Here is a 15,259-nt window from a genome sequence, read left to right on the forward strand (position 1 = left end):
CCAACTTTACAAACCATTTGCAAGTTTTTAAGCATTTAAATAGATGCAAATAAAGTGATGGTCTTCATGGTGATGATTAATTGCCAACTCAACATGGACGGCTGAGTAAAGGGATTGACACACTTTGTACAAAGGCTGCTGTTTAAAGAGCCACTTGGAAGTGTACTGGTCATTTCCACATGGCAAAATTCTGTAAGTTTTATAGTTTTTGGAAAACCAGGCTTAGGGAATGGCTTTCTTAGGAAAAAAATTGATTTTTTGTGCTTCTGCCGACAGTCAAAAAAGAAAAAGCAATTCCCACAAGAACTATTTGAAGTAAAATTGTTTTCAACTAGCTTTCCACAGGTTTTCTTGGCACTGTCTGCTGTTCCCAAGGATCTTGATCTTGCTCCCACTGAAATGCATGCTTTTCTTCACTGCGGCCTGGGACAAATCCAGCTGGTAGACAAAGGCATTGGAAAGGATGAAGACCGCCTTTCACAGGTTAGGGTACTCAAGACACATGTTGCCATGAAAATGTCTCATAGCAGCCTCAGTCTGCCCTGCCTGTGAGCTTCCATGACTCCCATTAAAAAAGAGATGGTCCCTAGACACCTTTCTTCAGGAACAGATTTTGCAACTGCTCCCACTTCACCTTTCATGACAGGCAGCTGCAGCAAGCACAGCTCTGAGCTCTGCCTGGGAACAATGTGCTTCTTTGCAACATAGACCTGGCCATTGGTCAAACTTCCACCAAATTCAACAGAAACAGGTTTATTTAACAGACTGGATGACATGACTTGCCTCACACCGAAACACCCCCAGCAGTGCTTCCTCTCCAGGCCCCCAACTAATCTGCCCATCAAACTGCTTGACAGCTTATCTCAATATGTCTCTGAGTATATTATATGTCTATTTAAAATAAATTCTAATACAAATAAACCCCTTCTAGCAGAACATTAGAAATATGCTTTTATTTTAGTTTCATGTCTGGCACAGCAAAAAAAAAAACAGCAACTCTGTCTTTAGACATTTCATAGCCTTTTTTATTGCTCAGTGAAACAATATAAAAGCTTTTTAATGTCAAATCCTGGATGTTCATCAACTTTTACCATGTTAATGGTTCCTGTATGATTCTTAGTTTCAGTCTCACTTTATTTTAAGGAGGTCAAGAATTTGTAATTAAGTGAGCCCTTTGTAAACCAACACCATTTGGGCAGATCAGAATCTCTATAGTTACAAGCAATGTCACTTACAATCAAGCTGAAAGACAGAAGCTAGTGGGTATCATAATTTCCATGTTAAAAGTTTAGCTCCCTTAGCTTTAAGAGGTGCTGTCCACATACTGAAAAGAAACCATTTTAGGAACACGCAGTCTTTTTCCATCAAGCATTAAACATCTGCGCTAAGACATTATTAGTAACAAATCACGTGCTGTAATCCATAATGTTCTATGAATATCTGCATCAAGTAATAATGCACTGACTGGCTAACATAATGTAGTACAAAATATGTAAGAAGTATATTCTACAATACAGATATAAAAATATATATATATTTCAGTGGTGCATAGATCAGTTGTTGTTTATTAAAGTTACCTCCATGATTACATAAAATCCAAAATACTGTGTCAGTACATTCTGAAACACTTGAAGGTCAAACCTGCCTCAACCTGAAAAAGATGAACTGCAAAGTGCTACAAAATAAATTACAAAAAAATTATGTAAAATCCCCAATCAATAACTGTGCATATTTATGCATATAAATATTATGAATCAGAAAGAACTACCTTTTAAAATTAAATATTTCAAAAATCAACTGCCAAATTCCAGCTTTGCAAGTTTGCTTTTTCCCTGCCAAAAGAAAAGGGTTCAGATTCGCACCTCATTTATTTGGCAATAAATTGTGAACACATAACTGAAATATGCTAACTTTGTCCCAGCAAAACTCCAAACTGGAATTTGGGCTACTGGGTCAAGCTCTGCTCATGATCCAACATATGTTTGATGTAAGTCCACTGACTTTAGTTCAAATAGTGCTGCTAGATGATTCTCTACTGGTTTAGAACATGTTCTGTGACATCAGATATTATTTCAACAGGAGGACAGATGCATGGATAAGCAAGAAGTCTGAGAATAAAATAATTAAAAGGAAGTTAACAGTGATTCGGTAAGCAGAAGAGAAAGTTAAGATCTCTGGAAACTAAGACTATGTTCACACAGACTTAGGGAGGAAAAAAGGCAGACATTCCTAATTATATTTCTGAGGAACAACAGAACACTTGATGACATCTAACTTCAAACAGGAACTATGATAGATATCCTTAATTGCTGCCATCCCTCCCCAAATCACCACAGTATGTGCAGGGCGACAAAGACAACACGATTCCTAGGTCATCAGTAGACTTCCAGCTCTGTCCTCTTCTTTAATGTGGGAAGCAGAATACATCTTTGGGACAGATTTTTAGCAACTGCATCTCCCCTTCCCTAAACAGTGGAAAGGGAAAGGAAATATCTCCCTACATAGGCCTAGAAGAATGCAGATGTGGACACATTTCTTGACTAATACAGATATTTCTGAAACTTGAGCACAGCAGGAATAAAGAACTTGGATGCAAGAGACTCAAGAGAACACAAGGAAAAAGCTGAAGGATTAAGAGTCTTAAAAGGCAAAAAGCAAGTAAATACACAGAAACAGAACAAAAGAGTCTGTAGAAAGAGAGGGAGGGCGTATGGCTGTCAGAGACTGCAGTAAAAGGCAATATTGTTACAATGGAAGAGTGAAAATATCTGAAATTAAAAAGAGGTAACAATGAAAAGCAAATACAGGAGGGACAAAATAATACCATCTCTTGTTTTTTACTAAACATAATTGTAAGGAATTAAAGTCAAACCATATCTCAAAAATTTAACCAGAATACACAGAAACATAAGCATCTACCTCAGTCTTTCACTGCTAGTGTTTGAAGCTAACTAACTCTCAGTTAAAAAACCCCCTGAAACTTCGTACTTCTTACAATTCCCTAAACTGAAAAGACCAAAGAAGACCCTCAGGATGTGATACATAAATCAAATGAAAATTAATTTCTAGTACTATATCTAAATGCAGTCCTGCTCTTCCAATATGCCTTCATTTAGCTTTACTTGTTACAGTAGACTCTTCTCTGAAGTATAGTGAAGCACATTCTGAAGCATACTTCATAGTTAAATATGGACAGTTAAACAAGCTTCTAAGTCTGTGGTCTGAAGGACCAGCCACATACTGCTGTTATTCTTGCTCTTGGCTCAGAATCAGCTATCTGGCCTACTACAGATTTGCACGCTTATCTAAACTCAGGGACTATCTTGAATAAGCACAACCTAACTGAATGTCTAAATGATGGTACTGGTTCAATACCCAAATACACCAAACAGCATTGCCACCTTTCTGTATACAGCTTAGACTCCCCATCCTCCTGGTAAAGTCAGCGGAACTACATACAAAATAAGATTTGCAGGGTCAGCTCTGCAATTTACTGCTTCAGGAGTTAAGGCCATATCCTGCAAATATACAAGAACTTAACTTTAAGGATGTGAGCATTTCCACTGAAATCAGTGAGCTCACACACACAAATTAAGCATTGTAGAAGTTTTGCAGAGGCATTAATTCAATAAAATAAAAGCAGCTTTGCAGTTCACCTTTGATAAATATTATTTATAAAAACAACATCTTTCCAGTTAAGTTCAAACAAAAAAAATTGACAGAGGAAACAATAAAATGAAATTGCATCTCAATTCATTTTGGAAGACACAGTGAGGACAAGGCAATAGGATAGAGTGTGGTAGCTTATTTCTGGACTTTCTTGAGTGTTTTTAGCTGCCTCAGGGCTTCACTTTTCCCTGCTCTTGGAAAAACAGCTACTGATTTGAATGTACTTCTATAGTTCTCCAAACATAACCAAAGTTTAAAAGAGAAATCCAAGGGAGGTGGCACTTCACTGGGCAAGAACACTGTCCACTCCCTACAGTGCAGCATACAGATTCCACAAGCTCAACAGCCCCTCTCTCATCTTTTCCTTATTTCATTTACCCATCCAGTGGGATCTTATGAAATAAAACAAAACCTAAAAGAAACAAAATAAAATGTGAGAAATCATGCTTAAAAAAAAAGTCAAAGAAAAATTAATACAAAAGACCAAACACAAATGAATACTTGACAATCAAACACATACACATAAAAAGCATTTAAAGCATAAACATAAACATAAAATGTTGCATAAAAACTGTATGTGAATTTATGAAAATGGCAACATTATCTCTATCTTGTGGCTAAAGATTTTATTTGTTAACTAAAAAGGTATATGGTGTGCTATCCATTTGTCTTTAACATGTCAGAATACTCAGACTGAGCTGTAAAGCAGTAAGTCTACAATTCTCTAACAAGGTACTGTACTTTGTATGGCTTAGAAAAACCTCAGCCACGTGTTCTGCCTTGTAGCAAGGTTTATGGTGAACAAGCTCAATGTGCACAGTCAAGTTCTCTCCCTTTAGTCTGGTACACCAACTAAATGAAGGGTACCCTGCTATGCCACAGAGTTACTCTAAGTACAACACCAGGATCCTCTGTATCTTTTGTTTCACACCTTAGCTCTGTGCACATCATCCTTTCTGCCTGCTCTGAACAGGTTGCTGCCCTTAATGTAATTAACTGCCTCTGTAATGGCAGAAAAAAGTGGAGCTGGGGGAAATATTACTCAATTATCTTGAAATTAATTGTTTTTAAATATCAACTGGAACTTAAAAATCAACAACTAAATATGACGGCACACTGAAATACATAAAAATCCCCAGTTCTGCTCTGAGATGAAGGAAAAACGTATCCCCCAAACCTTACCTGACTGGCTAAGAATTTTTTTAAAAGACTATGTGGGGCCCTGTGTGGAATTCAACTAGCTGACTTTATGGCAGAAATACTTCCTAGAACAGCATTGCCTTACCGAGTCTGTTGTTATCTGATGCAGTTGAGTTATTATGTACATCATTGTTGACAGCCACCATTACTTGTTCTAATGACATTTGAAAAAAACACATGTGAGAGTTGTACTATTAGTCAGCAAATGTAAACTTCAGTAGTAGTTTTTGTCTGGTTTTGTTGTTTTTTTAAATCTTGTTTTAGTAAGTTCTCAATGTTTGTAAAGACTGAAAGCTTATCCATATTCCACAGAAATCTAAACAATTCAGAGCCAAATCTTGATTTGCTTTCTATGAATGGGACTTACACTATCTGTTTCAAGAGAAGTTGAATTTGACTGTTAGTAACAATGACTAATTCATTTACATTGAATTTTCTTGTTTGTTTCTACCTTGGAAGCAGGTAGTCACACATACAGAAGCTGAACTTGCAAGCTTTGTGCCATCCCACGTTTCCAGAAATGTCTGGCAAAATGCCTTTTCTTTGAAACAGTTATTAAGGTCTAGTGTAAGGTGTCAAAAAGACCCAAAGGGATCTGCTATTTCACAGATAAAAATATAGCATCAGTTGAAGAGAGCCTCATTTCAGAACAGTAAGCAATTATCAGAAGGATGTTTAGAAGTTATAGGTTAGAAAAGAAGAATAGCATCAGGGTTTTTGATAGTCTACAACTGAAAGCTACTGCATGGTTGCTACTTTCCTCTTGAAATTCCTACGTCATTCAGGCCTCTTCTGTAATTTTGTTTTCTTAAATATGGGAGATTGCATATGTTCTTGGCAACTTAAGACAAAGGACATGTACATGTATTTACATAAAAACACACATTTATACCACACTTTTAACATCAGAGCAAATCATTGCAAGGGAAAGCTTTTTTAACTTTTAGTTTATTTCTTACCTGGTCTGCTGCAGTCACAGTGAAATCACATTGATGTGTTTTAAGTCACCTCTGAATTTTAATTTGAGAAGTTGTCAACTAATGAACTACCATTTAGTGTACAGTACACAGGCAAAATACAGGTACAAAACAGATCTGCTTACAACTCCTGCAAACTTCAGATGGTAAGTCATGATGGGGAGCAGGCAGAGGGAAGGTGGCACAACTATTTTAAGGAAGGCAAGCTGATGTGTTCTGGTAAACCACCGGGTGCTTAGGGACACAGTTTAGTGGTGGGCTTGGTAATGTGAGGTTAATGGTTGGACTTGATGATCTTAGGGATATTTTTCAACCAAAGTGATTCTATTGCTCTATATTCTTAGTTGCATTTGCATGTATATTAGTAACCCTGGTAGTTAACAGTGCCATCTAAAACAACCATTATGGAAGAAACCTCAGACCTACGACTGAGCAGTCTACAGGAGTCAAGAAGTCCACAAGAGAGTTCTGCAAGTCCTATTGAAGGCAGAAGAATTAATCACAATAAAAACACCATTTAAAAAAAAAAATGGTTAACAGAAAGGAGTCCAAAAAAAAGAAAGAAAGAAAAAAGTTGGAAGAAAGAAAAAGGTGAAAAAAATACAAGAGTCTATTAACTTTAATCACTGAAACATGGAAAGAAACCAGGTGCAGTGCACAGAAATGAAAAGGATACATGAACAGAAAATAATTGTGGGGAGTGGGGCAGAGGGGGACAATGGAGCAAGGAAACAGGATTGAAATATAAAAATGCAGAAACTGAACAGAAGTGTTTCAAAAAAACAGAACTTCATTTGTACACTGGATCTCTGACTATTTGGATACATTGAGCTAACAAAGGCAAAAAATTATGGGCAGTAGATATTTAGAAGATGATTTCTCATGTCCTAACTGTGAGCTCCCCATTTGGCTTCTCAAAGTTCAAATGGAGTCAGGCAGGTTGAGGCAAAGCCTCATTTTGGCTTGATGCTGCTGAGGCACTCGATTCTGAGTTTAATATTACTTTTAAAAGAACACTGCTGTTATATAAGCTGCCACTCAGACTTGCAGAGAAAAGTACACTAAAGAATAAAAAAACCCCTTAAAATGAAAGTGGAAGACAGAAAAAAGCTATTCATCTTCCCTGTACAAGGAATGACAGAACTTCATTCATCCTTTAAAGGAACAATATGTATCCGTCTCTCTGAAATGCAAATTTGTCCAAGACAGTAAAGAAAATAATAAGTAGTTTAAAATGTAACCTGGTGATAACTTTATTTCCAATAGCAGCTCTTCATTCAAAGAGCTTTGAAATCAGCACTGTATTAATTATTAGTCTTTAAACAAACATCATAAAGAATCTGGAGTACACTATTTTGGGAACATCATATTTAAGCCTAACTGCTTAATAGAAAGTCTAGTTTGAATTATCTTATTAGTAAAGATCTGGTTCAGCCACCAGTGAGGACTTTTTTTAATCCTACTTTCTAGAAGTACCACAGCTGACTATCTCATGAACTTTGCAGACCTGTATCTCAGGTACTGGATGATCTGTAGTGTTCTAAGACTTTACTCTGATTGGGAGTTGGATAAAATGTCACCAATCAGCAGTTCCTTTTCATTAGAGAGGAAAGCATAAAACAGAAAGTGTAATAGCAAACCCCCTACCTTTATACCTACTGAACTGATTTTGAAAGAAGAGCCTTTCATAAACATGATCCTTTTTATACATAAAGAAGCCGATATTATTCCTTCTTTAACCACCACACAACAAAAAACTGAGCAGTCAACAGCATCATAACATCTAATTGCCATATTTGGGAAAATCACTGTTCTTGCGATAGTCATACATTCACAGACTCAATTTCTACCTGTCCCAACAATTTCAATCATAATTCTTGTCACTGGTTATGTTCCCTACAAAGCATCATCTAAGTCATCCAGGAAGGAAAAACATTATATGATGGTCATCTTCTGAACTTTTTTCACAAAGCAAGATGCTAAATTTTAGTTGTCTAAAATCCTTTTTGTTCCAACAGGATTTGAAATAATATATTTCAATGAGTTGTACATAAACTGGAGGTCTGAAGTCAGACTTTCTTGGTCATTACCAACCTGACCTACACTCTGTCGTTAAATAAAAGTTTCCCACAGTGATGACTTAACTGACGACAAAACTAAGTTTTATATACTCCCTTGCCAATTATGTCTCTACATATGAGTTGCATAAATTTGGAGACCATGTATCTAAACCAATCATGGGAAAGTAAAAGCAAAAGAAGTGCTGAACAACTGAAACTTCTGTGATGTTAAGTCTCATTCCATCTTCTCTCTTCATCAAGCGCATAAGGTTTATTCTAATACTGCGTAAGGTTTGTATGAGGTTTATTCAGAATATTGTTTGTGGCCTTGATCCAAACAAAGCATTTCGAATCAAAAATCAATTTACATTTTTACTTCTTCCAGTGTGGAGAAAATTGAGCATACATGGCATGTATCTCCTTATTCTTTTTAAATGAACTGTGATTTATATGGAAAAAGCTCAAACTGATGACTGGAAGGGAGGAAAGCAAAGGTAAGATGTATTTGCATTACCTAAGAAAGTATTCTTATAAAATTTGTCAGTTTCTTGCTTCAAGAAGGAAAGAAAACAAAACCATTTATTCCTAGGTTTATTTGTTTCTTGGATCTGAGTCACTGCTTCGAAGAGCAGTGATGGCTAATGTTGTGGCAAAATCAGGACAAAATGTCACCTAATTTTTATTGGAAAGCAAGAAGAGGCTCCTGGATGGGCTTCTGCAGATTTTTTGTTGCACGAAGAAGAATAATGTCTTGTCTTACAGAGAAGTGCCTACACAGCAGCAGAAGATAAAGTACTCTGAAGAAATCCATACCTTTTCTTAGGATTTTGCAGGTTTTGCATGCACCATGCTCAATACTCCTTTTGTTTCAAAACCATAAACATTCACTACCATTTTTTTCTTTCTAAACATTGTTTTTACCTCATGAAGTGCTAAGACCATATTTTTAATTAATATAATTAAGAGCTCCAGTGACAAACGTAATTGCTCCTTTTTTTACCTGAGGATAAAAGCACGTATAGAAGACAAACAAATCAACTTACCAGAGGCCAGGGATTCACAGAAAATTCTGTATCTGAATTTCACATTAGTCTCTATTTTCTGATCCAATTTTCCCATAAACTAAATTTACTTAGTAAATGGGAAAACTAGGATCAGAAGAAACTAAATAGTCTGACCCATGAAGTTATACATCAAGATAAGGAGTTTTCACCCTCTTACATGCTCCAGTTGCTTACAACAGGAAGGCAGCACACAATAAAGTACCATGTTAAAGTCAGGACTATTTACAGTAACCCAAAACTAAAAAGTTTTTGTTCTTCTCTACAATTCTTCAAAATATCCAGTATCTCATAAAGATTTCTTTTCTACTGTCACTATCTCTTCCTCTAATGTTTAAATTTATGCTCCACAGATAAGGATGCATAGTATGTAATTTTATGGATGCTTCCACCTGTATTAGATTTCCAAATAGACGTAATAAAATCGGAGTCATCAACATCAGTATTGCAGCCAGTATTCAAACTATTTAATGGTTTGTTTCATTAATCTACAAGTTCATGAAATGAGAATGGCAGTCAAACAGAATTATATATACTTAAGTATAGAACCTCATAAAGCTGTTCTTAGTGTAAAAGAAGTTAGAGCTAAGAGACAGTAAAACTGGACCTTTTTGCTCACCATTTTAGAGACCAACTATATTTTGGGTTAACAGTCCCCCACACTGCTAACAAGGATCATTTTATGTCTTAATCTGTTTTTCCTTAGTTTGATTTGGAGTTTTGATTTTATTTCCCAGGATGATGAATTGGAAGATATGCTCATTTTCCAAGCAGGGAGCAGAAACCAAAACATTTGTGCTCTGCACTCTTAAGGAGAAAATATTGTATCTTTCTCAGTGAGAGTCATTACCCTCATGATTTCCAGCACAATATCCAACAGAAGTTTCCTTTTACAATACTGTCGCTCATGCTGCAGTTGTTCTGCTTTCTATTGATTAGTGAGAGTCAAGGACATTAAGAGCTGAAGCTCAAACCACCACTGCTCAGAGACAGTCAGTACATATATTTTGCAGAGCTTCTAATTCAGGGACAGTTAAAGTAAGAAAGAGAGAATGTGAATAAACAACTGTTCAGAAACTGAAACAGAACCCAGAATTAACAGCAGCTCCCCCCAGAGCCACAGAAAATGTGCATTAGTAGAAACCCAGTTCATAGGAAAGAGTACAGCAATTACTATCTGCATACACATTTTAAAACATGGATTTCTGTGAGTTATTTTGCACTTCACTTGCATGAAACACTGTATGCCTGAGAGATCAATCAATAAATGAAGGGATGCTTTCTCCAAGCTTCCTTGAAAAGGAAGTAAACTTTTGGAAAGTCAAAACTGTTAGGCAAGAAGGCTCTTTACCTTATGACATCCCTAGAATTTGTGTTTAAGGCACTCATTGGTATGTACATAAAATACAGAAATGTTACCACACAGCTACAATTTTGACAAGTGTCAGTTTACAGCCACAAGAAAAAAGATCAGAGCACTTGAAAGACACAGCATAATTGTCTCACCCCTTTGAAAAAGAGAATCACTGTCAACTTTGAAACCATTCTGTCTCTACCCAAATATTGAAGACAACTCTACCATCCAGTTAGCCTGAGTAATTCCAAATATTCCATCTTTTCAATACATGACCTTTTAACAAGACCTGGCAAGCCAGTTTTTATATACAAATTAGGGAAATAACATTGCTTGCTACAGTAAAACAGGAGTTATGGAACTGTATCACGTATGTTCATCTATAATGGGATTATTTTGCTTACAGTTGCCTTACAACAATATTAACACCTTTGATCATTACAGTCCTCGTAGCTGTTACTGAGCAATTCTCCAGCTTCTTTGCTATGAAATTTTACTTTGAGTCTATGAAATCTTAAAAGATATATCTCATAATCATCCAGTGCCTCTAGTAAAACAACTGTGGGATTTCTTTACTCCATTAATTTCATCTGCCTTCCTTTACAGTCACTACTAATCAAATATTTCCACATGGCAATTAATGATCTTCCTTAAAAAAGCTCATCTGTGTGTGGTCAGTGATCAAGACAATGGACTGACAGCAAGCAAGCAGGAGCCAAATTCCACCTAGACCCATTGTTATGCTACATGAAGACCAACTACATCATTTCTGTGCACCCCTTCTTCCTCCATCCTCTGCAGACTTTTAGGTCCAGGACCAGGGATGACTGCCCCATTTTGAGACAATCTTGGCTCAAGTATTTCACCCCACAAATTCTCTCCTGATAGAAAAATTAAGATGTAGGTCCAATAGGTGATCAGGCCCACACAGCATGTGTTTATGAGAGGCTGGTTCTGCTTGACAAACCTGGTCTACATCTATGACAAGTCAATGCACTTAGTGAATGAGAGAAGGACTGTGGGTGCAATTTTCTCAGGGTTAAAAACTGGATGGATGGCTGGGCCCAGAAAGTGTTGGTGAATGGAGCTACATCCAGTTGGTGGCCAGTCACCAGTGGTTTTCACCAGGGAAAAAACACAAAATACTGAAAAAGTGCTGCTGTCTCATAAATCCAATGTCACAGAACAGAAAAGACACAACCTTCAAGTTGTCATCCATTGAACCTTAACTAGACTAGTCCTCCTCCACACAACACATGGGCTTTGAAGGAGGTGAAGGATAAGGCACAGGATGTTTCCTCATGAACCTTGTGCCCTAGTTTTACATTCCTGAAAAGTCACCTCAAAGTTTTTCACACATTTTGTAGGCAGTTTGAAGAATACGCACTCAGGTCCTGAACCTATTTCAAGGCTCCACAAATTTTTCTTTCTCCCTAGATATTAGTGTATGTTGGAATCCCTCCCCAATGCAGAAGACGGAGAATACTTGTAAGGAAAAATACTGCACAAAACAGTACCAAGGGAAGCAATTTGAATCTTCCAAATCACAGCCACTTGGAGCCATTGTGAAAACAGTTACTCCAGTCTAGCCTTGCTTTGTTTCACTCTGTTCTCAGTTTTACAAGGACACAAAATGGATCTCCATTCAAAGGACCATTCTTCACAGGATCCACCAAGGAATGGAGAAGGAAAGTGGTCTTCGAAAAAAGGAAAGTTTCCACTCTTCATATTTATGAATGCTACCTCTTACAGAACCCTTTTGATGCAACAAATCACATGCATTTAATATGCTAATTCCACCTAAATTACAGCCAAAACCAACTCACCTGTAGACCCAGGTACTTCATAGGTAAAAGTAAACAATCTTACTAAGTCATACTATGTAATTATAAATTTAGTTAACATCAAATAAATGAGACATGAATCTATAATGGATACCGTGTGTAACTGCCACAGCTGCCAGAGCAGGCTATTAGCAAATCAGTGATTAAAACTGTTCTCTTATTTGAAACTCTATTCCTGCAAGTGGAGTGCATGGGTTTCTAATCCACATCTGGCACACAGTATGCCATATATGTTACAAGAATTTGAATTTCTGTCTGAATACTCTTTGCTACCACTGACACACTAGGAACAGAAATTTCCAAGGTGTTTAAACAGGAGTAAAAATATCCTTTCCCTCTCTGTGCAAGTGAAACAAAGTCCTGTCCTGTTACCCAGTCAAGTAAAACCACTCTCCAACACATTACTGTCATATACCTTTGTAGAGACAGAACTAGGAATGAATAGTTCTATTGCTCAGTTATTGCTGTAGCATTGCAGAGCTGAGCCTTCTGAATTTCCCTCTTTCTACAGAACGAACAGTCTTGTAAATTTATTAAGGTTAATAAAATGCTTGAAATGCAGTTGAAATAAGCAATATTTCTTCTGAAAGAAGTGAGATTGATGCTTTCCCTGGTGACAATTCCCCCTAAAGGCACCATTTAAGAAAAGCAGAGTCCTCAGTCTTCATAGTCACATTGCCTTTTCAATCAGTAAATAGCCATACCAATGCACCTGACTCTTATTCAGTCTGGCAAACAGAACGTCTACTTCTGGGCTCCAGAAACTAAACAGGTCCCAACCCTCAACAATTGCAGGTCAGGAGTCCACGGAACCTGGCAATGCTTTAGCCACGATGCTGCCAGCATCGGCAAGGTGATTGTCTCCACTTCTGCTACAGCCACTGCACAAACAACCAGCAACAGGGCTAACACCTGCCTTCCCTTCATAAGATGAGGTTCCCATCTCATCCCCATCTCCCCAGTCTCCCCCCAGAAAATACACTCAAGACTTATATGGAGCAAGGCTGCTGCAAACTATAGCTTGAATGACCCCTCCATACCTGACTAATCATGTGAATTCAGATGTGGAACAGACACACAAGAAGATCCAAACAGTAGTTAACAAGCCAAAAGCTATTTGGTGTAAATGGGATGTAAAAGCCTACTTGCTTCTAGGCCCACGTGCTAACGTAAAGACTTCAAAGACAAAGAGGCTCAGGGCACATATTTGTCAGTAAATAAAAATATGCAGGGGTGTACCTTCTTTTTTTATCCACAATTATTTAATCTATATTAAAGTAAGTTACCATTTTGGGCTAAGACAAACAGCACTCTCCTAGAAGATGTTCCAATACATTTCAAAGGAGAGTATGCATCAAAATTATTTTCAAGTACATATTGGACCATCCTATTTGAGGAATGAGGGAGAAGAGAGTTTTAAATCTGTGGACACAATTTACTCCTTTCCCTATGGGCCAGAGAACATACCCTACCCTCTGCTTTGATGGCATACTGGCAACCTCTAAGACTGCTATGCATTGCCCCAGAACCAAGTCAAATTATACAGTATATGCAAACCACACACTGTGCCTACTCTCCAGAGAGACCACTTAAGAGATAATACAGAACTAAATTTTTCTGATTATGTGAAGTTAATTGGAAGAGGTGAGTCAGTTATGTGAGATGCATGCTATTATTGCAACTGGTTTTATAATTCTCAAAATAGTTGTACTACTATTTGTTAGTGTAGGGCCCAGAAGTCTGGCCTTTGGCCAATGATAATTATTTAGGTGTGTTGCCATGAATTACTATGAATGGAACACAAAGCACTTTTTGACACTGTGTCTGAAAAATGCATTAAAGGTACTTGAGAGCTTTTGTGATTTTACTCTTGACTGGACTGGAAAATAAGACATTAATTTAAAAAATGTTGAAGAACTTAAAGAAAGAAACCCCACCAAAACACACACCAGCCTAAGGACACTAGTCGAAACACAAGATTTGTGACTTCTCCCTAGATACACAGCTGGGTTTGCTTACACCAATGGATTCATAACAGTTGCTTCACAATGTATCTGTAATGAGCAAAGCAGGACAGAAACTTACATTTTCACATTGTTATTCAGACCATTCAAATTTTTCCAATATTTAAATAGAAAAAAATCCCTTTCAAGTTCTGTTCAAAGCCCTGACATTAATTTCCCAGATTCATAAGGGAACCTAACATGCATCATTAATTATTCACAATTTTGAACCGCATTTATATTTTTTCAACCAAAAATGTATGTATTCATGTATACACACATATACAGAACTGGATACATACATCCTGGGGAAATAACTGAAACATATGTAGAATTTTATAATGACATTGTTCTAAGAACAAATAATTCTGTAAATTCGTCAGGTATATTTAATAACAACATTCTTTACAGGTTAGTCTGAATAGCTTTATTATCTCACCTTCATTGTCGCAGTCTTGCAATGAAAGCCATATTTGATCTACCAGACCAACTCCTTTTACTTCACCATGAACTGGAATGGAATGCATTACCATTAATGCAATTAATGTCAAGGGTTTGGTTTGCAATTGCCAGTGCTACTCTTTTTCTAATTTATATTTCTTCATCAATTGCTTTCTTTTTCATTCTACACTGCAGAAGAGAAAACATCCATTGTGATACTTTTAGATTGTTCTCTTTTCACATTTTTCCACACATAACCATCTACAACATGAGAAAGACTGTCATTGTTGGTATTTTTTGGACTGGACTCTACCAGACATAACTTGCACGTGTGTTTTAGAGCTATAGAAATGTGCATCACTTAAAAATATTTATGAAAAAACGCACTATTATGCTTTATGATAAGCAGCAAGGAGATATTCTTCAGTCACTGGCCAATTCTTCTTGGTGTATATTCTTGGCCTGCAAAGACAAACTTGATATACTAATAGTCTGCACAGAAGTCAGAGTCAAGGCTTGGCCATACTGCATGCAGCTATTTTTTGCTTGGTGTTTATGAGTTTTGACCAGGACTTTTGCTTTTGTTGGGGATCACATAGACACAAACCCCTTACTACTCAACATCGAAACAGTTTGTTCAGCTCCTGGCC

General features: G+C 37.0%; 1 protein-coding gene across 6 annotated transcripts in view; it reads right to left on the bottom strand.

Moving 5' to 3' along the window:
- The window catches only part of NTRK2 (neurotrophic receptor tyrosine kinase 2), a 200,512-nt gene that overhangs the window by 107,959 nt on the left and 77,294 nt on the right, over positions 1–15,259 (bottom strand). The window contains exons 12-14 of one of the 6 annotated variants that reach the window (XM_048291145.1): positions 14,608–14,679; positions 4,955–5,023; positions 1,004–4,081 (exon numbers count right to left, since the gene is read on the bottom strand). The exons of 2 other annotated variants lie outside the window; for them this stretch is intronic. In XM_048291145.1, the coding sequence (XP_048147102.1) occupies positions 4,044–4,081; positions 4,955–5,023; positions 14,608–14,679 (179 nt within the window). In that variant the 3' untranslated portion in view covers positions 1,004–4,043. Of the gene's footprint in view, positions 1–1,003; positions 4,082–4,954; positions 5,024–14,607; positions 14,680–15,259 lie in introns of those variants that run through there. 3 more of the 6 variants (XM_048291146.1, XM_048291148.1, XM_048291147.1) reach the window with 3 other exon arrangements.

This window comes from Corvus hawaiiensis, chromosome Z, assembly GCF_020740725.1.
Source record: "Corvus hawaiiensis isolate bCorHaw1 chromosome Z, bCorHaw1.pri.cur, whole genome shotgun sequence".
Lineage (NCBI taxonomy): Eukaryota > Metazoa > Chordata > Aves > Passeriformes > Corvidae > Corvus > Corvus hawaiiensis.